At 45.0% G+C, this 23,656-nt stretch overlaps 1 protein-coding gene across 2 annotated transcripts in view; it reads left to right on the top strand.

Moving 5' to 3' along the window:
• CTDSP2 (CTD small phosphatase 2) overlaps window positions 1-17,511 on the top strand; it is a 126,334-nt gene extending 108,823 nt beyond the window's left edge. For both annotated transcript variants that reach the window (XM_078688831.1, XM_078688823.1), the window contains 2 exons: window positions 2,644-2,829; window positions 14,747-17,511. In XM_078688831.1, coding sequence (XP_078544957.1) covers window positions 2,644-2,829; window positions 14,747-14,872 — 312 coding nt within the window. In that variant the 3' untranslated portion in view covers window positions 14,873-17,511. The remainder of the gene's footprint in view (window positions 1-2,643; window positions 2,830-14,746) is intronic.
• Window positions 17,512-23,656: the final 6,145 nt, after the last annotated feature.

Below are 23,656 nucleotides of genomic sequence, written 5' to 3'. Positions count from 1 at the left end.
ACATCAATCAGCCAGTGGAACTACCAGTCTTTTTTCCAAAACCACAGATGGTAGCAGAGAGGGCCCTACATACATTAGATGTCAAAAGGGCAATATTGTATTACATAGAAAGAACACAAACTTTCAGAAAAACCAAACAACTATTTGTAGCTTTTTCCCCAACACATAAGGGCAAGCCTATCTCTAAAGCAGGCATTGCCAGGTGGATTGTAAAATGTATACAGATATGTTACATAAAAGCAAAGAGAACATTAACTGTTCCTCCTAGAGCTCATTCTACACGTAAACTAGGGGCATCTATGGCATTCTTAGGAAACATTCCCCTAGATGACATATGCAAAGCAGCAACTTGGTCTACACCGCATACCTTCACAAAACACTACTGTGTTGATGTGCAGGCAACACAACAAGCAAGAGTGGGCCAGGCTGTACTAAAAGCTTTATTTCAAACTGTTGCAACAGACACTGGTGACCACCGCTAGGGAGGTAACTGCTGTATAATCTATTCATAAATGTACCATCTGCAGCCCATATGCCTCGAACGGAATATGCTACTTACCAGTATGCATCTGTTCTTGGCATAGAGGGCTGCAGAGTGGTACATGCCCTCCCTGCCTCCCCGGAAACCTGTGTCTGTTCCAACACTATCCTATTTAGATACACTTACATGGGCATCTCTTTCTGTATTATATCATACTACTCCATCTAACCCTACTATGGCAAAACAATCTAAGGATGGAGCCGATGCCCATGCGCACTAGCACCCAGGGGAGGAGTCATCAGTCTCGTGACTACAAAAGACTTCTCCAAGAGTAAAACAATTGCAATCATCCGAGCCCAACACCAGATGGCGATCTATTCATAAATGTACCACTCTGCAGCCCTCTATGCCAAGAACAGATGCATACTGGTAAGTAGCATATTCCTTTTTTATTTTTTGCAGTTTTATATAGCAGAAACTTGAAACTAATGTATTGGGTATCAGAGCGCTTTACATGAGCACCAGTTGCGTTACATGAGGAGACATTCATTTTTTTGTTAGGCACAGGGAGATTAGGGGGTAGATGTATCAAGATTCCATTTTGCGATTTCTAAATAGCGATTTTTAAGGAATCGCTATTTAGAAATCGCAAAATGGAATGTATGTAGAAAACTGCTATTTTTTAGCGATTTCTTAGTCTTCCTTATTTGCGAATTCGCAATTTGCAAATCCGCAATTAAGGAATAATTTCCCATGCATTCCTATGGGCCAGGAGGCCCATAGGAATGATTGTGAAATAATTCTCAATTTGCGATTCGCAATTTGCTAATCGCAAATTGAGAATAATTTCAAGGGTGCAGGGGTGTCTCAAAGACACCCTGCTGCACCCCTGAAATTTACATGTGTGTGCATATGGCGCACATACATGCCCTATGTGGGAGAGGTGTGGCGCCGCGGACAGGGCGACTGACGCTGGAATCTGGGGATCAGGGTTCGATCCCCGGCTCCGGCGGCAGGTTAGCCCAGCACCATGTGACTCTGGGCAATAGCTTGCTTAATCTTCCCGACGGCCCCCAGCGCCTAGAGACCCTTACGGGTGATTGTGCGCTTTACAAATGTGGATTATTATTATTATTATGGGCATGTATGTGCGTCACATGCCACCTTCACAAATGCCAAATAGGGCTTTTTTAAAAGAAATCGCAAATTACCACCAACTACAAGTTGGTGGTAATTTGCGATTTCTTAACCCAAATTCGCAATTTCAAAAACCTACATACATCGCATTTAAGGATCGCAAAATTTGCGATTCCTTAAATGCTTAAGCAAAATAAGGAATCGCAAATTTTTGAGATTCCTTATTTTGCGATTTTTTCATACATATCAAAACATGCAAAAAAGCCTTTCGCGATTCGCAAAAGGCTTGATACATCTACCCCTAGGTGATTTACCCAGAATCACAGGAAGTTGCGCGTCCTTGCTGAGACTAGAACCCGGTTCCCAGGTTTCAGGTAGACCGCCCTAGCCGTCGGGCCACATCCTCTCCCCAACCTGCTGTGGAATTGCTACAGTTTTTGTGGTTGTCAGCTTGTTCAGATTTCGCTGACGTGGTTCTTTCTATATTGTTCTATGGATTCTGAAAACATATATTCTAGCAAATATGGTTCTCTAAAAGGATCTTTGAGCCTGCTCCCCAAAGAATTGATGATCCTAAGTTTATCGTTGACCTTTGTCTACATGTATAGTCTTAGAAATGATGAAAAGCTGAACTAAGGGGGAATGTCAACATTTGCAAATGTGTCTGGTGTGGATTTTATTGCTGTTTTGGGGTCCAGCTTCCTGCAAGATTGCAGATAATTCCAGGTATTCACGTTTATTTTGTAGTAGGCTTCCCTGGACGAAAACCGTTGCAAATTTACACGAATAAAGGTATTTCCAAGTTGGTTATAGTCCTGCATCCTTCACAGCATCTTCCTAGCAAAACCAGCTTATTTTAGGAAATGATTGTATTGTGTCTAGGCACTGGACAGATCGTGTTTCATAGGGCAGTAGAATTAGAAATATGCTCTTAAAAGTCTCCGGGCTGGCCTCTTAGTAGTGACCCTATGCCTATTTAGAGGACTTAACCAAGATCCCATTGTGTCTTTTTCTTTCCTTCCCAGTATGCTGACCCAGTGACCGACCTCCTGGACAAAAGTGGGGTGTTCCGATCGCGTCTCTTCAGGGAATCCTGTGTCTTTCATCAGGGCTGCTACGTCAAAGATCTTAGTCGCTTGGGGAGAGACTTGAAAAAGACAATCATTCTGGATAACTCCCCTGCATCTTACATCTTTCATCCCGAGAATGCAGTAAGTTCAAGTGGCGCAGAGTGTGCCAAGTATGACATGGGTGGGAACAGAATGTACTAATTAGTGCTTAATTTGACCCGGCGCTTGGCACCGGCCCTTAATTGTCAACACTGCATTTCTGACAGTCAGCCACAGGTTGGCGCTGCTTATCTAATTTAGAGATGGATTATGATCTTCCAATGCCAACACTGCCTTTCTTACAGTCAGCCACATGGTGGCGCTGCTTATTTAATTTAGAGATTTTATTTATTTTATTTTGAAGGTTTTATATAGCGCGAACAAGATCTTTGCAGATAACAGCGCTTTACAGAGGCAGGTGGAAGGGTAGGGGAACAGGGAGCATAGTAAGGATGTAGATCATCAAGTTCATGTACAAAGCCACAATAATACAAATAGTACAGGTATGAGGTAGCATGGCCTAGTTGGGACTTGGTCATCCAAAACAATGTAAATAAAACAGAAATAGAGGAAAATAGATATATGTGGGATCAGGACTCTGAGCATTTTAGTCTAATACAAGTCAAAACACCCGTGCATAGGAATATATAGGCTATATAATAATATAATACTGGCAATACTGATCGACGCATTGTAAATCAAACGTAGTTGTTCAAGTGTATTTAGCCATAAGGATATTTTTGACTTCTTTCTTGAAAAGAAGGGAGGAGGAGATGAGCCTGGTTTCCGGAGGAAGTGCGTTCCAGACCCTAGGCGCCATTCCTGAGAAGGAGCGTTTGTACGTTTTTTCCTTCCGGAATCTTCTCTGTTTCAGCAGAAGATTGTTTGTACTTCTGGTAGTTCTGGACCCGCCGGAAATTGTCAACTTATGTGTGAGGTAGCTGGGTGATTTCAGGTGTATAGCCTTGTGCGTCATGCAGGCAATTTTCAGCTGAATTCTGGCTTCAAGAGGTAGCCAGTTCAAGTATTTAAAGTCAGGGGAGATATGCGAATGTTTTTTTGATCCAGTGATGAGTCTTGCCGCCGCGTTTAGTGACGCTCTGAGGGGTGCCGTTGTAGTTAGGGGGAGGCCGCAGAGGGCCACGCTGCCGTAGTCTATGCGAGGGATGACTAGTGCTTGTACTGCGGTTTGGAAGTCTTTTGCTGGGAGGAAGGGTTTAAGTTTCCTCAAGGTATTTATTTGGAAGTTCGCCCCCTTAGTTGCCTTGCTGATATGCTGCTGCATGTTGAGGTTGGTGTCAAGTGTTATGCCTAAGGATTTTGCTGAGTTCACGATGGTCGGTTGGACATTGAGTGCTGTTAGGTGCTTAAGCCATGTTTGTGCGGAGGATATTCTGGTGGGAGGTGCGATTAGGAGGAACTCAGTCTTCATAGCATTGAGTTTGAGGTGGTTGTCGGCCAGCCAAGATTGGGTGTTTCTGATCGTAGAGTTCAGACTCAGGATGTCTTTGGGGGATTGTAGCTTGAGATATAATTAAGTGTCATCAGCGTACATGTGAAAGTGAACATTGGATGCTTGTAGTAGGGTGGTGAGAGGTTCCATAACAAGGTTGAACAAAGTAGGGGATAGGCAGGATCCTTGAGGGACACCTAACGATACCGGTATTGGGGATGACAACACGTTTTTGCTCTTAAATTTTTGAGATCGGTTGTGTAGAAAGGAGGTGAACCAACGAAGCACAGTCCCAGAGAAGCCCATTCTTGTCTTTAGGAGTTCGAGTAAGTTCTCATGTTTCACTGTGTCGAATGCTGAAGAGAGATCAAGAAGGATGAGGAGGAGGCAGGTATCGTTTTGATCTAGGATTTGAAGGGCGTCGTCAATTATGTGAGTCATAGCTGTTTCAGTGCTGTGCCCTGCTCGGAAGCCTGATTGATGTGGGTTGAGGAGATCAAACTGTTCTATGTGTTTTGTCAATTGTAGTTGGACGCATTTTTCTAAAAGTTTGGCGAGAGTGGGAATGTTGGTAATCGGACGGTAATTGCTTAGATCCGTGGGGTCGGCTGTTGGTTTCTTCAGTAGAGGTGTAACTTGTCCAACTTTGAGGGAGTCAGGGATAGTTCCTTGTTGTAGTGAGCTATTGATAATTTTAGTCCAAAGTGGGAGGAGCAAAGGGATGAAGTCTTTTACGGCGTTAGCCGGAAGAGGGTCAGTGAGGTGATTGGATGATTTTAGGGTGCTGAGTATCCTGTCAATATCTTCTTCAGAGTAGGTGTCAAAGGATGACCAATTCGCATTGTTTTTTAGTTTATTGGGTGTTCTGCAGTTGGGTATTGAGTAAAGGCTTGCGTCATTGAGGAGGTCGCTCCTTATATTGTCAGTTTTTTTGTTAAAGAAAACCGAGAAATCTTCGCAGGAAGGAGTAGAGCTCAACATGTCGACAGCTGGGGGTTGTTCCTTAGATTGTGCTCGGATTAGCTCGAACAATTTACTTGGATGGTTTTTTGCTTGGTCTAGCTGGAGTCTGAAGAACTCTGATTTTGAGCGTTTTATTTTCCTGAAGTATGCATTTCTCTTTTTCCTCAGAGTTTTAAGATGGAATGTCGAGGGAACTGATCTCCAGGTGCGCTCTGCTGTTCGCACAGCCCGTCACTCTTCATTGAGACTCCCGTTGTACCAAGGGTTGGATATCTTAGTGGGTACTCTTTTCAGTTGCAATGGGGCGGCCTAATTGATTATTGAGGCCATGGGGTTGAGATAGTGGTCAGTTAGGTACTGAACGTCAGTAACGTCGGTAGGGGGGAGTAGGAGATTGCAGCTGTTAGGGGGAAGAGAGTTTGGATTGAGTTTCCTCATGTCTCTTTTCCAGACTTTGGGCATGGAATATTGCACCGGGATGCGTTTTACTTTTTCCTTGATAAGGAATGTGATAATATGATGGTCTGACCAGTCACAGGGTTGGATTGAGTCAAGTTGAATGGTGCCTTCTTTGGAGATGACAAGGTCGAGGATAGAGCCTTTGTCATGTGTCGGGGCGTTGCAAATTTGAGTGAGGTCAGAAGCGTTAAGGAAATTTTTGATGCTATTAACTACTGCGTCACTGCAGTCATTCCAATGAAGATTGTAGTCACCAAGGTAAATTTGTGTGTTTTGCCCTCCTGCGTTGATTGACATTGGATGGATTATGATCTCCAAAATTAACTGTGAGATTATTGCCTCCCCAATAGGTAGTTTAACAATCCTTGTGTAATGAATGTGTAGTCAATAAATGAAGCACGGCCCCTCCCATGGAATGAGAGTATCCTATTCACATTATTACATTCTGGCTCATTTGATATTATTTAAGTCATGTATTAATATATAACCGCTCAATAAAATGCCCCCACGATCGGAGGTACACCATGATCTTGATTCGGAAAACGAGCTATCTGATAGATCCAGCTCATTTGTGCGCATAAACTGAGGATTAATTTGAATTCCAATGGGGTCAGTCTTTTGGCAATATTAGATCATCAATTATATTAAACAGTAATATGCCTTTTCTAATTAATTGTGTTAACAAACTTATTGTAAAAATGAAGTTAAAACTTACATTTTGTGCACCCTTCACCCAAAATACTTGTATCTCTATGCTGCTAGGTTCCAAAGTGGTTATCCTAACATTTAGAGAATGTTTGATCTAGATTGATGGACCACATTTTGTCCGCCCTGAACTAAAAGGGGATGTTGTGACGGGAATAAAAAACAAGCATTAAAAATGCAAGAGGTCTCGCCTTTCATTAAGTTAAAGCCATTTGCTTTGCTATACAATACCATTAGCAAAGCAAATGGTTTAAACGTAATCAAAGGCGAGACCTATTGCATTTTCAATGCTTGTTTTTCACAGGAATTGGTACTGTCTAGCGAGTGTAAGATGGCATCTTGTCTAACTCATTGGTGCAAGAACATGATTTTCATCAACTGAAAACGACTTCTTCCACTAGTTACTGAAAACAAAATCCGGTGCACAAACCCCTGATTAACAGTTCAACATTGCTCAGTTATAAACACAGTGCGTGAATTCTCTTGTCAGCACATCACTCCCTAATGCTCCCAGGTCGGACATACTTGGCACACCCCAACCACAAGTAAAGGTCTGGCTGTCTCCGGAGAGTTTCAGCAATACCTCATGAGCGGCAGTTGCACACCATATAGATGCCAGTTCATTAGCATAACTCTGTCCTGCGTCACGCTGTGTTCACAGCTACAGCTCCCAGCTCAGCCTGCAGTGGGTGGTGACGGAGTACGTGCATTACGGGCATACACTGGAAGTTGAAAAGCAGTGGCGTAACGAAACCCGAGGGGGGTCCCCTGCAAAGTACATGGAGGGGGGAGGAGAGGGGGGTTCAACCTTCGGACCCAGTCAAGAGCTCTCAGGCAAGTCGCCCTTTGCTCGTACTAGTGGCAAGGGCCCCCCTGGAGTTCTGGTCTCTTCCACACCGCAGGCGCTGCAGAAGCTTTTGTTACACCACTGTGGAGAAATGGTGAAAATGGAGCCAGAGCCCACTCTCAGCCCTGTGCACAAGCATTGCTAGTGCTAGGGAAAGGCAAAAACAGGCGGCTGCCTAGGGGCCAACAGTGGAGTTTCCAGATGCTGCAAGTGTTTATTCTGCGCTCGGGGGCAAATGGTGCTATGAGGCAGCTCATTGACTGCACAAGCCTGCCTGCCTCCCCTGAACAGAGGTAAACTGAGGGGCCACACTTTATAACCCTCTCCTATATATGGGGAAACTAACATTGGCATAGCCAATAGGTCTTACCTCTGGCAACTATTGGCTTTGCCAATGGTTTTTAGTTATGCAGTGGTAAAGAATAACCGAAGTCGCAACAGTCGTGCCATTTTGTTGGCACATGCACCACGCATGTCAGCACCTACGAAATGTGCATGGGGGTTCTTATTTACCGAGGCAAGTTGGATTGCAAAATATAAAAAAAGGTAATTCCAAAGCTTGTTTCATTTAAAGTGGGGGTAGGGAAGCAACAAGGAGAGTGAGGGTGAAAGTGACAAGGAGGGCGCTGATGGGGGAAGGGTCATGGAGGACGACATTGGAAGCAACATAGAGGCCAGGAGGAGAAGTATACAAAACGGGTAAGAGATAGGAATGTGGAGTGGAGTGCTGGGAAACAGAAGCCCACGGGGTAAAGAGAGCGCAATGTGGAGCAGGCGGAAGCAAATAGGTGAGAAAGCAATGTGGGCGGAGAAACATATAAGGACAAGCATAACACAGAGGGTATGTAGGGTAGAAGCACTCCGACGACAGCAACATGGTGCCCAGAGGAGGGGTGAAGAGACATATGCGAGGGAGACAGCTGGAATACACATGCACTGATAACAAGCCAAACAGTAAAGAATGTCCGAGACAGGGTTCGCAGAGAGCGCCCACAGCTGCCACTCACCCGAAAGGAACTCCCCCCCTACGTCACAGAAACAAACATGGTGTCGGCCTGTCGAAATGGGCCGTACTAAAAGAAGACAAGGCAGAAACAAGTAAGCCCAATTGCCAATCACGTACCAGCGTTAAACATAAGCGCTGACGCGAGCCAATTAATAAAGAAGGGCGTGGATTAAAGTCCCCTTCTCAAAGCGTATCGATTGCAAAAGCCCTCGCATGGCGAGGGCAGTGCATGCGCGCTGCTAACGCTAGACGAGACCTAAAAAAGTGAGAACCCATTACATAGCAAGGAACAAATGGCCCAACTTTCCTGGAAAAGAATAATATCATGTTTATCAGTCAAAGATATCCAATTTTGCTGGGATAGGTTTGGTGGCAATCCCTGCTATGTTCCAACTTGGGGGCCGATTACGAAGTCGTTCAGAAAGGCTCCAAATGGGATTTCTTGGTTCAGAATCTGATACAGAACCCTTGTTTCCGACCAAATCCTACACATTTCCCAACGACCGATCACGATGCCTGGAAACCGTTCGGGCTGTCCAATTAGGTTCGAAAGGAATTTGGACAGGCCGAGTCTTAAGGAGCCGAATCGTACAGCACTATGGAAACGGTTTCCGAGCAAGCGATTATGATGACCGATTCGGTCAGGCGTTCACGAACCGGCTGTCTGAATCTGTCTTTGGGGGCTCGTTGCAGGCCCCCCTTCACCGGAAGGCATCCGGTTGGAGCCTGTGGGGGTACCCAAGGGACCCTCTTTCCAACCATGCACAATGTGGCAGGCACCATGGGGTGCCTGCCACAGGGTGCACGGTTTTCCCTCGCCACCCGTTTTTTCAATGGGAGCCTGTGTTCTCGTTCAGAAAACAGGCTCCCAGTGAGGTCAATGCGAGCCCGACCGAACGATATTGGGAAGCAACATAATCGGTGAGTCGGACTCGCACTACCCGATTCAGTCGAAAATGATTACGGAACCGATTCAGTCGGTACAGTTTCCAAACGACATCGTAATAGGACCCTTAGGATATCAATAGGATATTTTGTATTTTTAATCATAAAGGCAGAATCTGACTTAAACTTCACAGTCAAAGTTAAGAATTCATTACCGGGAAACTCAGCAACAGACAAATCCTTAAGTCAATTGACTGCTGCTTGGTGTTTTGAAGCTTCGTAACTGTTATGAGCTGCAAGCTTTTTCCAGTAACAGATGGTTGGCAGTCGCTGATAAAAAAAATGGGACTTGGATAGTAAACATGGATTATTTTCTGGTCGTGTCGGCTTATAAAAATATTCTAAAGGCAAAGATGTGATTTGGGATTGTTTCATAAAGGGAAAGTTGAGGAGCACTAGCAAATTTCGCACATAAATAGGATTCCTACAATTAGTAACAACCAATCAATCAATCAATCAATCATGCCATTTGTATAGCGCACTACTCACCCGGGAGGGTCTCAAGGCGCTTGGGGGGAGGGGTATGCTACTGCTCGAACAGCCAGGTCTTGAGTTGTTTCCTGAAGGCGAGATGGTCCTGGGTCAGCCGAAGGTGGATGGGGAGGGAGTTCCAAGTCTTGGCAGCCAGGTAAGAGAAGGATCTTCCTCCGGCGGTGGCTCTTCGGATGCGTGGTACGGCTGCGAGGGCGAGGCTGGTGGACCGTAGCTGGCGGGTCGGCGTGTAGAAGGTCAGGCGGTCGTTGAGGTACTTGGGGCCCAGGTCGTGGAGAGACTTGTGTGCGTGGGTGAGGAGCCGGAACGTGATCCTCTTGTCGACGGGGAGCCAGTGCAGGTTCCTCAGGTGGCTGGAGATGTGGCTGCGTCGGGGGACATCCAGGATGAGTCGGGCGGAGGCGTTCTGGATGCGCTGGAGTCTTTTCTGTAGCTTGGCTGTGGTTCCGGCGTAGAGGGCGTTTCCGTAGTCCAGTCGGCTGGTGACGAGTGCCTGGGTGACAGTCTTCCTGGTCTCGGTCGGGATCCAGCGGAAGATCTTGCGAAGCATACGCAGGGTGTTGAAGCACGATGAGGAGACGGCGTTGACTTGTCTGGTCATCGAGAGGGAGGGGTCCAGGATGAAGCCCAGGTTGCGTGCGTGGTCGGTTGGCTTGGGTGCGGTGCCCAGGGCTGGGGGCCACCAGGAGTCGTCCCAGGCGGAGGGCGAAGATCCCAGGATGAGGACTTCCGTCTAGTCCGAGTTCAGTTTCATGCGGCTGTCCTTCATCCACTCGGCGACGTCTTTCATCCCTTCGTGTAGGCAGGTTCTGGCGGTGTCGGGGTCTCTGGTGAGGGAGAGGATCAGCTGGGTGTCGTCGGCATAAGAGATGATGTTGAGGATGTGCTGGCGTGCGATGGCTGCGAGAGGTTTCATGTAGATGTTGAAGAGGGTGGGGCTGAGTGAAGATCCTTGCGGGACGCCGCAGATGATTTCGGTGGCCTCGGAGCGAAACGGGGGGAGGCGGACTCTTTGTGTTCTTCCGGCGAGGAACGAGATGATCCACTCCAGTGCCTTCTCTTGGATACCGATGTTGCTGAGGCGCTGGACTAGGGTGCGGTGGCAGACTGTGTCGAACGCAGCGGAGAGGTCCAGGAGGATGAGGGCCACTGTTTCCCCCTTGTCGAGCAGGGTCCGGATGTCGTCGGTGGCTGCGATGAGGGCGGTCTCGGTGCTGTGGTTGGCTCTGAAGCTGGACTGCGAGGGGTCGAGGGATCCGTTCGTCTCGAGGAAGGCGGTCAGCTGTCTGTTGACGATCTTCTCGATGACTTTAGCAGGAAAAGGGAGGAGCGAGATGGGGCGGAAGTTTTTGAGATCGGTGGGGTCCGCTGTAGGTTTCTTCAGGAGGGCGCTGATCTCGGCTTGCTTCCAGCTCTCCGGGAAGGTGGCGGTGTTGAAGGAGGCGTTGATGATGTTCCGGAGTTGGGGTGCGATGGTGGAGTCGGCCTTGTTGAAGACGTGGTGTGGGCAGGGGTCGGTCGGTGATCCGGAGTGGATGGTGTTCATCGTGCGGGCTGTGTCTTCGGTGGTCACCGTGGTCCAGGTGCGAAGAGTGGCGGTGGGGGGCGTTGGTTCGACGGTTGGGTGTGTGGGTGGGGCGCCGAAGCTGTTGTGGATGTCGGCGATCTTGCGGTGGAAGAACGAGGCGAGGGAGTCGCAGAGGTCTTGTGACGGAGTGATGTCGTTGGTGCCGGTGCTGGGGTTGGAGAACTCCTTGACGATAGTGAAGAGCTCTTTGCTGTCGTGGGCGTTGTTGTCCAGTCGTTCCTTCAGGGATTTCTTCTTGGTGGTGCGGATGAGCTGGTGGTGCTTGCGGGTAGCGTGTTTGAGGGCGGTCATGTTGTCGGTGGTCCGGTCGAGGAGCCAGGCTTTCTCGAGGGTGCGGCAGGTCTTCTTGGAGTCCTTGAGGTCGTCGGTGAACCAGGATGCCTTCTTGCTTCTGGGTCTGCTGGGAGGGTTCTTTAGTGGCGCGAGGTCGTCGGCGCAGGCGGTCAGCCACTGTGTGAAGTTGCGGGCTGCTTCGTTGGGGTCCGTTGTGTTGGCGGGTGGGCTCTGGCTGAGGGAGGTGGTGAGCTGGTCTGCGGTGATCTTGCTCCAATTCCTGTGAGGTACCTGTGGCGGGTGGTGGTGAGTCGTGGATCTTTTGAAGCTGAAGTGGACGCAGCTGTGGTCGGTCCAGTGGAGTCCGGTGGCGTGGCTGAAGGTGATGTACTTGCTGGAAGAGAAGACGGGGTCAAGCGTGTGGCCGGCGTATTGGGTGGGGGTGTTGACCAGTTGCTTGAATCCTCAATCATATATTTGTTAAAGGAATCCCCCCTCTCCCCCCCTTCCAATCCATTCTTCTCACTGTATGGATCTCATTAACATTGCAAACAACAAAATCCAAGTACAATGATAAACAATATAGCGCTTTGCGTATCAATTCTCCACCAGGTTGTTCCTACGTTTTGGGACGTTAGACAACACAAAAGTTTAAGGATAGGCAGAAGAGGGCAAATCCAAAATGACTGTTTTGCGGGCTCGCTCTGTCATTTGAATCATTTAAGAGGAACTTTGAAAATATTGTGTGGTGGCTGCGTATTCTCTGCCTAAATGTCGGTCACTGGTGCTTAAACTGTGCACCTTTGTGTCTGTCTGTCACTAACTCATGACAGTGACCACTGTGAGTACATGACAGAGCCTCTACCAACCTGCTGAAGAACAATGTACTAACACAAATAAAAGCTGGGATCATAAATTCATTGGTTTCTCAACAAGTGTTAAGTCACGTCTGTACATTCTGAAACTTTCTGGTCATCATTGGCATTTGGGGTCGTTTGACTCTGAGGTGACGTGCAGTGTGGCAATGCAGCCACCCTTGGTAGGTATAGAAAGTAAGTACGCTTGTGGCCTTCATATTTTACACCATTAGCTTCACCTATGCATGAAAGTGTTGTTCTTCATCTTCCCTTGATATACCAGTTGAGCTTTCCTTCTTTATCAAAGCTCCAGCAGCAGGTACTTGACCTTAAAAGCTGATGCCCAGTTGCAAGCTGCATCACCGATGACTAGGGGAAACTGCTCATCCCCTTATCCTTTTGTTCTGTAGCAGTCTTAATGTACCCCATGCTCACCGTATTTTTTCAGAAGTGACCCACTCTTCCATAGATACTTAAGCTATGCTCAAGACCAGTTTAGTCCCCTTGGTGGAATCTTGAGTGGGGACTAAATGACCCCAGAGCACGTTTACCCTCACTTGTGAATATTTACAGCAACCTAGTCATATTAGTAACACTGTGGTCCCACTGAGATTTTGTCCTTTCCTGTCAGGATGACAAGGGATGTGCAATCCTACTGAACTGATGTATAGCAATATGATCTTATGTTATAGCCCCCGTGTACGAAAACAACCTGTAAGGCACAACACACACTTATAACTAGGGCTCCCAGTATTATGGTATTTTTTTTAACATTTCCGTCTGTATTTATCCATATCAATTTTTTGGCCATTTTATCTGTATTTATCCATATATATTTTGTGTTTTGCGTATAAATGAAGTTGAAAACGACATTTCCATATTTATTTAACTGATAGACACGCACTCATACTTTGATGTCTGTCATGTTTTAGCGATTTAAGCTGTCAAATATTACATAACAATACATCCACTGGTAAATACGAGCATTATACTATAAATATATGTTGACATGCCATTATTTAAATTCATATTATCCTGTTTTTTAATTTACCATGCTGTCCATATGCTCAGCTGCAGGCCTATAATTCATCAAAGACAGCACAGAGAGCCACTTAAAAAGAGCACCATTTTATGTAATTACCCACTTTTAAAAATAAATGCAGACAGAAAACACATTGTTTTCTGTCTGCATTTATCTGTAGAAATCCGAAAAAAATGGAAAACAGGGAGCCTTACTCATCACTGAGGTGTTTCTGTACTACACAGCGGACAACTCACCATTTCTAGGATTATGGGCATAAACCGTTGTTAAGGACCCTCCCAAAGAAGAGGGAGCATCTTGCTGTTACCAAGCCTTTCCAGGGTGTCTCTGCAGAGGTGGAAGTTGAAGCTCCTCTAACATATACGGGTATCACCTGCTGGCATCCTGCTCTTCCCTTTGGAGAATGAGCAGAAACATCACATACTGAACCCCGAAGTTCGTTATTTATTCACTTTCAATGCCGGATAATCTTGATCTGATCCATGGTGAATTTTGTCAATTGTCGGAACTGAAACATGGTATCCCACTGGGAAAATTCCTTGTCAGTGTGGTAACCTCATTCATTGAACAGCCTATTGCAGCAACGCTATCCCTGCAAGCCTTGCTCACAGGGAAACCAGAATACCTAGCCTCTAAACTCAAGAAAGCCGGTCAATCTAGAAGTCTCAGAAGTTCCAACTCCCTCCTTCTCATCCCCCTGAAAACACGCAAACATAAAACGGCTACTCGTTCCTTTGCAGGGAATGCTCCAAAAATCTGGAACGCCATCCCCGTGGACATCAGAACTATTCCTTCCTTTCTAAAGTTCAAAAGCCGCCTAAAAGCCTTCTACCTCAACCGTGCCTTCCCGAACCCAATTACGAAACTCTCAAGGTCTAACATGTCAGCTATCAGACCGCACGCACCCTCAACCTACCTCATCCCCTCTATCCTCTCCATCGCATGGGGTCTACACCACTAGGAGAATCTCTCAGGATAATACTTTGCCGCGTCAGCAAGAATTCACCCTGACCGCTCTAACTCAACAAGGACCTCTGATCCCCTGAGCCCTATTCATCAGCGTCACACCTCAGCCCTCATCGCCTGTGGACTCTCCGATCGATTATGTTTGTTTGTATTTTACTCGCTGACTCTGTATTTGACTTCTACACATCCTGATGTGAAGAGCTCCGATACCCTCGGGTCTGGCCAGCGCTATAGAAAACTCCTAAAATAAAAAAAATAATAATAATAATCCTAAGCAGGGTGATTTGAGGTCCCTTTCCATAGACTGCACACATTTGACATACATTTCTGGCAGGAATAGAAGTTCTTTATCAAAGTTTTGTATGGTGTTATCTCATCTCTTTGCTGTTTTTCACTGTGTGTTTTTTCATGGTGTCTTTCTAGGTGCCTGTACAGTCCTGGTTCGATGACATGGCAGACACTGAATTGCTCAGCTTGATCCCAATTTTCGAAGATCTCAGCGAGACTGAGGATATCTATACCAGCCTTGGACAGCTACGCGGACCCTAAACCCCTCCCAAGCCAACAAAGGCAACCTTTCTTTTGGGGAATCATCCCAGGCCAACAAAAGCAACCTTTCTTCTGGGACTACTTATCACTCACAGTGCCTTCAAGTTTTAGCCGTTGAAGAGAAGTTGTAAAAGAGGGGAAGGCGTGTGACATCATGGAGACAGGGGCTTGCTTTGAGGGGTCGAGTGGGATTAGTTCATGTTGAATGGAATGTCCCAGGAACCTCTTCCTAGTTGGTCATCTACTAGCTGGGTTATAGGACACCATATGTTATGGATCACACGGGGAATCAGCATTGCATGGTAAAAGTTAAATATTTTGCTGTTTCTGTGTGCTGGAGTACAGCCATGACCAGGGGTTCCCAAAGGACTTTTTTTCTCAAGATACTGTATCATAGATCTCCTGGCCACAAGACAAAGATAGCGGCGGAATGTTTAGAGTGGAGGAAGGTGGCTTGAAATACTAGGCCCGTAGATCAGTCAGTTTACTAGCAGGTCAGTGCTATCTTAGTGAAGGTGACTGTATGTTTGTGGAGTTGGAGGACAATGGTAGGGAAAAAGTATGAAAAGAGCTGTTTTGAGTGATCCATGGTCGTCTTACCCTTCTCCCCAATCTCCTACCCTGCTAGTGCAGAGGGTGCTTGACCTATTTCTGTATGCACTGCAGCTTAGATAAATAGGGTCCAAAGATATAAGGCTTCGATTTTATAAGGTTTATTTTTTTAATACACTGAAAAGTGGGAATGAGTGGGTTGAGAGAGGATGGGTATGGATAAACATTTTAGCATTGTTTTCGAGTGAATTTGTATGATTCCTAGGGACAGCACTTAACAGCCGTGAATTTCAGGGCTGCCTAGGGCCAAAGAAATTCCATCTCAGGTGGCCCTTCGGTGTGCGAGACAACAGCCATCTTTTGCAGGAATCGGACTCTTGCATTGACAGATCTCAGGGTCTTCTTTGTAAGTGCAACATTTTTTATTGCACTTTTTGAGGATATTTTTCACAACTTTATTCCATTTGATAGCAAAGCAGACTGAGGCTCTGCAGCAGTAAAATAACATTTTGGTCTCGTAGTATGCCAGAATTATTTTGAAACTTTAACATTTTTAAACGGAGAACGTTCTCGCATTTGGAGGGGGGAAATATGGAGGAACTGGGAATATTGTTCACCAGTCCCACAGATCCTTTTCTAAACGCTTGTTTTTTTTAAAAAGTATAAATAATAATGAAACAAAAATGTTTTCCTTCCTGGTACCTAAAGGCAACCATACCTTCTATTGGTTGCATTTTAACAAATACTGCGAACTTTAAACCCGCCCACATACCAAAATCAATCTGAATTGATGCATTTTAAAACGTTTGCTTCATATTTTTGGTTAAAAACATGGGCCGTGAACCATGTCTTGAAAGAACTTTTTAAAGTGGAAGAAATACTGGTGTGTGCATCGGAACTATTAAAGTCATCAGAATATGTTTATCCTTTATCCAGAATGTCCATAGTTGCCATGGTTAAACATTTAGAAGACCCCAGTGGACATTCAACGCATTTTTGGTATTTCGGATTCTGGGATACCTACCTGACTGCTTTTTGTGTTGAATGGGATAAAAAGAAAACAATACAGGGCCAAGTAGTCTATCCTAATTCTTATTTGTCTTTTTTCACTGTTGCTGTATTTTCTAATGTCATTTTTTGTTGCTTTTTTTAGATTATCAAACTCATAGGTATTTTATTTTTCACATTGAAATGTTTTGTATTCTACATAATCTTGCATGGAAAATGCCCTAGATTTGCTGAGACTCAACCAGCAAAACACTGTATGGCTCAGACTTGTACTACAACCTATCAAGGCGAATTTAAAAAATAAAGCTTCCATGGTCAAGTGTACGGGGAAGTATGAACGTATACAGAACTAAAATGAAGGCATGTGTAGTGTATAAAAAAATGCCAACACTGCTGAATATTGGTAAAGAATAGAAATAAAAACTTCAGGAAGATCAGATTATTTAGATGGTGGCTAGACAGTGTGTCCATGAACCAGGTGCATCAGAGACTAAGAATTACAGGTGGACCCTATAGGTTTGGTGAGCTGCCTCCTTAGGGCATCTTCACAATATTAATATAAGGTATCAATATAAGGTACATAAGTAAATCTAAGTCAAAGTTATTTACAAAGTGACGACCTGGAAAATATAGATCTACGATGGACTATTTCAAATGGCAATCTTCAAGTTGCTTTGGTAGGTAAAATTAGTCTTTTAGCAACATGCCAGATTTGGATTTTTAGCAAATTTGAAGTGTGGAACTCTATCAACCTTTCCTCGTTTTTTTGTCCTATGCAGTGAGAATTGTTCATCCACCGTTATTATATTGTTTACTTTTTCAATGGCGAGATTTTAAAAAAATGGAAAAGCACCAACATTTCTGAGAATGATTATTTTATCTCCAAGGTCAGCAAGAGTGATCCCATTTTAAGTTCTTGGGGAAAGTCTAGCCTCAAATGGCATTTTAAAGGCTGAGATAGTGATTTAGACTTTGTTTTAAAACCATCAGTACTGTAAAGAAATTCTGAAAAATTGGTTCACCTTTTATGTTCCTGAGAAAAAAATAATATGCCAGTAAAAGACGCACAAAAAAATAAAGTCGGGGTGTTTTTTTTTAAATTGAGAATTGGTATTAATCTTACTGTTTATCTCTACACTAAAGCCTTCTTTTTGGACCTGAAGAATGAATGTTGTATCTAACGAAATGATTAGGAAATCTGTTGCTCTTGGTGTAATCTGCAATGCTTTTGTCTTGCATTAGTTTCCTCAGTAGGTACAATAACCTTTGCTTGCCCCCCAGATGAACTAGGAACGTCTACTTTCTAACCGGAGGGGTGGTGGGGACGGGGAGTTCTCAATTTTTTTCTAGGCATTGGCAAAATACCAAATAAGATGGACCAGTTCTGTGATGGACACCTCTGGCAACTCTTCAGCGTCTTTCCTGATGTTATCTACCGCTTTATGGATATTCCCCAATTTATCAGGAATAAAGGTACAACACTCCGAACCAACCAATCCACAAATTTCTCCTTTGCTGTCTAGCATGTAATCTGGTGCTATCCTAGTCTGTGTAGCAGTTCACTCAGAGCAGTCATCTTTGTTGTCCTGTTCAGAAAAGATTGATGGCCGCTGTGGTAATATTTACCAAAATATTTAGTCAGTCAGTCAGTCAGTCAAATTAACTTTATTCGATTTGATAAAATCATACAAAGTACATAAAAACAGTATTATTTACAGTTAAAAAGGAATTAAACAATTTCATTTATCAGCAAGTTAATTTGATTAAATAAATGCATTTAAAATATTTAAGAGACCCGTTATGTACATCAGTTTTCCAAATTCATGCTCCTTCTGACTCTGGTTGCTGCCACCAGGAAATTGGCCATGGCGAAGGTGATACAAATGTTGCCCAATGATAATAAATATAGCATTGCTGGTCTCACCTGGGAGAAGCCAGCTTCTCTTAGGACTGGTAGCAGGTATTTTTTTCTTTGGGCGGAGAAGAAATCACAAAACATAACAAAATGTAAACTGTCTTGAACAGAAAAATTGTCACAGGTGCAAGGTGGTGCTAACTCAGGTTTCATCCATTTGTTAAAATTGCCCAAATAAAAATGAATAATGTTGAATCTGAATCTTGTTAACAAAAATCTGTGGAAGGGATTTGTGACAAAGCATAAATAAGGCTCAATTGCAAGTGACTGAAGTGTTAAGTAGTGCATTCGAACAGAGGGTTTAGATAGTTCAACTTCTTCTCGCAACATGTACGCCCTAGCCATAAACTGTTTTTTTTGTAAGACACACATCCTGCTTTGTGATACATGAGGGAGAGGTGAATAAATCTGGGCGTCCTAGTTCAATGAAACATTTGTGCAAATACGCCAGCCATGGTATCATGTGGCTATATTCCAGACTCATCACATCCCTCATGATCATGTGGTTTAACGATAATTCAGGGTTTAGCCAGGTCTTGAGCCAATATATTAGTGGGGCCAGTCTCAGTTTGTCCTGGATATAATCCATACCAAGTTCTGAATGCATGGAAAAAACCGGGGAGGATTGGGGGAGGGACAGGACTGAGCGTAAAAAGCTATTCCCAGCTACCTGGATTTTGTCTAGGCGTACGTAGCCCCATAAGGAAGCACCATACAAAGCCACGGGAAGGGATTTGCTGTTATAAACCTGGATAATGGCCTTCATAGGTCTATGGCCCAGCATTTTAGCGAAACTTAAGATGGCCATGGATGTTCTAGTGACCGCTAGGGTTTTAGCCCGTATCTGTGGGCCCCAGGTACCCCTGCTGTCAAAAAGGACTCCCAGATAGGGGAACACGGGGACTCCCGAGAAATATTTAATCATAATAACAACATGTGCATAGCATGTGGTGCTGTAGCTACGCTCTGCTTACTCCTGTCAGCTAGTGTTGGACTTAGACATTTTCAACTTGTTTTTTTTCTAAATTATCTGGAGTCATATGGTATATAGTAATTCCTCCTTATGTGTGCATTGCGCATGGGAACCAACTTTTGTTGTGCGAAAGTCTTTTGTCCTATCTGTAGTACAGTAAAGCTCTTTTAACGTCAAGAGTGTGAATAGAGCATTCTGCTACAGAATCAGGTTGAGGAAAGAAAACTGGTAACTCAACCGATTGGTTTATGTGAAAGGCACAAACAACTTTGAGAAGGAATTTAGGGTTGGTGCAGAGAACTATCCTGTCTTTGTGTAGCTGAAGGAAGGGTTCTGCCAAAGTTAATGCCTGTAGCTCTCCAACTCTCCTCAGTGATGTGATGGCAATCTGAGGAAATTAACTTTCCATGAGATGAATTGCAGAGGGCACTTGTGCAATGGTTCAAAAGGTGAGCCCATGAGCCTTGTGGGAACAATGTTGAGATTCCTCACTGGGGCAGGAGGAATCAGTGAAGGTATTACTCTTTTTAAGCCTTCCATGAAAGCTTTAATTACTGGAAATCTGAATAGTGATTGATGTTGCTTATTTTGCAAATAGTCAGCTACTGCTGCAAGGTGCAAACGAATAGACGTATACGCCAGTCCTGTTCGGTGTAAATGTAACCGGTAACAGATACATGATTGATTTTGTTGTTATTGCAGTATAAAACAAATATTTTCCATTGTGCTGCATATCAAGCTCTGGTGGTAGGCCTTCTTGCTTCCTTTAGAATATTCATACAGTCTAGTGGTAAATTTAAATAACCAAACTCTATGACTTCAGGCGCCAGATCGCTAGATTTAGTACCTTGAGATTTGGATGTCTGATTTCTCTATGGTTCAGTGTGAGGAGGCTGGAGGTGAGGTGTAGCTTTTGATGTGGAACTATTGACAGCTCCAACAGGGTGGCGTACCATGGTTGACGGGCCCAGGTAGGAGCTACTAGAATTAGTGTGAGGAATGTTTGCTTGAGTTTCCGAACCACACACAGAATGAACGGGAGGGCGGAAAAGCGTAGGTAAATATCCCAGACCAGTTCATCCATAGGGCATTGCCCTTTGAGAGCGGGTGTGGGAACCTGGAGCTGAAGCTTGGGCATTTTGCGTTTTCGACTGTGGCCAACAGATCTATTTGTTCAAAGCCGGAAAGCCCCATTGTTGAAAATAGGGAAGGAGAACTTGGGGATGAACTTTCCACTCATGAATTTGCTGTCTCCTTCTGCTGAGGAGGTAGGCAATTTGATTGTTTACTCCTGGGAGATGTTCTCCCATCTCCCACAAGATACATTTTGTGATGGATTTCCCACTGCTATGTGGCTTGAGCAAGTGTTGACAGTTGGAGAGAGTGTTGCTTTTTCACATAATAAATTGCTGTCACGCTGTCCGTTCGGACAAGGACAGTGTTGCTGATGAGGTAAGTTTGAAAAGCTTTGAGTGTCATAAAATTGCTTAAAGCGCTAGGTAATTGATGTCGATAGCCTAGTGCTTGTTGCTCCACAGGCCTTATATTGTGTAACCCTTGAAATGAGCCCCCAATCTGTTAGAGATGCGTCTGCTGTGAGCACGATCTGTGGAATAGGTTCGATAAAAGGCCAGCCTGCAGTTTTGTGGGTTCCGCCACTGCAGAGAGAAATGGGTACTGCCGTCTACCAACACTAGACCGGTTAATTGACCCTGTGACTGATTCCGCAGACGTTCTAAGCACTCTTGCAGGGGGCGCATGTGAAGCCTTGCATGGGTTACAATTGCGATGCAAGACTTCATCGTTCCCAGCAGATGCATGAACACTCTGGCTGGTAAACGCTTGGTTGGGTTGAAATTGTAGAGTGATAGCCTGAATATTGCAAATTCTGGCTACATTGAGAGAAACTAGAGCTTAGACTGTGTCTAGGCAGGCTCCTAGGTAAGACTGCATCTGTGACGGATGCAGGTGAGGATTTTGAGCATTGATGGTGAACTCCAGTTGATGAAGTAGATCTATTGTGATCTGTGTGTGTTGTAGACATTTCTGGTGTGAGCTGGCTTTGATAAGCCAGTCGTCTAGATAGGGGAAGACGTGAATATGTTGTCTTCCGAGATGAGCAGCGACTACCGCCAGACATTTGGTAAAAACTCTGGTGCGCTGTAGTCACTCTGAAGGAAAGCTCCTTGAATTAGTAATGTTTGTCCGCTATCACAAATCTGAGGTATTTGTGATGAGCTGGATGAATTGGAACGTGAAAATATATGTCCTTTACATTTAGGGTAGACATAAAGTATGCTGTTTGTAAAAGCGGGAGTACCTGTTGAAGTGTCACCATGTGAAAGTGTTCTGACAGTATATAACGGTTTAGCTCTCTGAGATCTAGAATAGGTCTTAGGGAACCATCCTTTTTGGGGATGAGAAACTACAGAGAGTAGACCCCTGAGCCCTGGTACTGTATTGGAACCGGTTCTATTGCCCCTTTCAGTAAGAGGGACGGGGCCACTTGTTTCAGCAAGTGTATGTGTTCTGGAGACAACTTGCGAGACCGAGGTGGAATGTTTGGGGGATTGCTGGTAAGCTCCAGGCAATAACCATTTTGGATAATTCCAAGCACCCATTTGTCTGATGTTATAGACTACTAAACGGGGAGAAATTGTTGAAGTCTTCCCCGACAGGTGTGCTCTAATCGGGGAGAAGCGTGGGCAAGTCTCTGTTTTTTAGGGGAAGGGAAGTTACGGGGTGTGTTGCCCTTACCCGTACCTTTTGAAGTTGTTGCCTCTATAACCACCATGAAAAAACCCTCTGGAGGGAGAGGACTGGTTGTTTCCTTTGTAAGTGGAGGTATTTTGATCTGGAGATGGTGTTTTTGATCCTCCTGTAAAAGGACTACTGCTGGAGGTAGTCTGGAGTGCTCCCATAGATTTAGCTACCTCGGTGTCCTTCATTTTCTCCAACGCCTGGTCGACGTTAGGACCAAATAGGTGTTCCTTATCGAAGGGTGTATTAAAGATTGATTGTTGGACTTAAGGTTTAAACCCTGAAATCCTTAACCAAGCATGTCTCCTGATCAGAATGCTGGTGGTAACTTCTCTAGCTGCTGTGTCAGCAGCATCTAGAGCGCAGCATATAGAGCATTTAGAAATGAACTTACCCTCATTTACTAAGTCCTGTGCCTTAGCCTTATGCTCATCTGGGCAATATTGGAGCAATTGCTTCATTTCGTCCCAGTGTCCCTGTCATACCTGGCTAAGAGGCCCTGCGTATTTACACTGTGCCATTGATTTGCAGCTTGAGCAGCTATGAGCTTGCCAGAAGCATCAATTAATTTGGACTCTTTATCTGGCGGAGGAGCATCTCCTGATGTTTGAGAATTAGCCCGCTTATGAGCATTAGATACTACTGTGGAATCTAACGGTAATTGTCCCTTTATAAATATAGGATATGTAGGAGAGGCCTTATATTTTTTGTCCACCCTAGAAGTCAGGCATGGAAAGTGTCTGTGATGACCTTGTGTAGAAGTCTCAAACAAAAAATCTTCTTCTAGTGATTCTTTGTGCAGCTCAACCCCATGGAAACGTGCATCCATGGCAATGAGTTTGTGGTGTGATGAATTGTCATCTGGAGGAGATGGTTTGGCTGGGTAAAGGTCTGGATCAATATCACCTGGTGGATTCATCGTGTAATCTGTCCATGGATCTATTGGGATATTCAACCCCCCATCATCTGCATCGTCATTGTGTGATTATGGGGAATTTTCGGTGCCGGTTATTTTGGTGCCGACTGAGGCTGGCCTTTCAGTGCGGAAGATTTCAGCTCCGAATGTTGCTTGGGTTTTGGCACAGAGGATTTCAGCTCCAAGCCTGACTTATGCTTGGAACCAGAGGGTTTTGGCTCCGAGGAAGACTTTTGGCGACCAGGTAAGGAGCCGGAAGGCTTGATTGGCTGCTCCAGAGCCGGGCCCTAAGGCGTGGCGTCGTAAACGTCGTCTCAGTGCCTGTCTTGGCCAAAAGGTGGAGGTGGTGACGAAGCCATGTGATTTTTCGGTGTTTGTTGGGGCAAGAGGTTTTCGGTACTCACGTTACCTTGTCCCTGTGGCAGTTCTTCAGCGTCAAGATCTATCTTGAGCAACAAGATTGAGTCTTGTTCGGAGAAGGCTTCCTCTTCTGCCGCTGATGCCTCGATGTCTTCTTGGCTCGAATCTTCACCGAAGATGTGTCCGGTGTGTCTTTGATGCTTTGACGCTGTATGTCTCAACATCAAGCCCGACGGTCGCGGAGAGTCTTTTTTGACCGGAACAATTTGCTAGCATCACATTTTTCTTCTTTGTGCTCGG

This window comes from Lissotriton helveticus, chromosome 1_1 (genome assembly GCF_964261635.1).
Source record: "Lissotriton helveticus chromosome 1_1, aLisHel1.1, whole genome shotgun sequence".
NCBI classification, from domain to species: Eukaryota; Metazoa; Chordata; class Amphibia; order Caudata; family Salamandridae; genus Lissotriton; species Lissotriton helveticus.
This window is presented reverse-complemented; position numbering and strand designations above follow the sequence as displayed.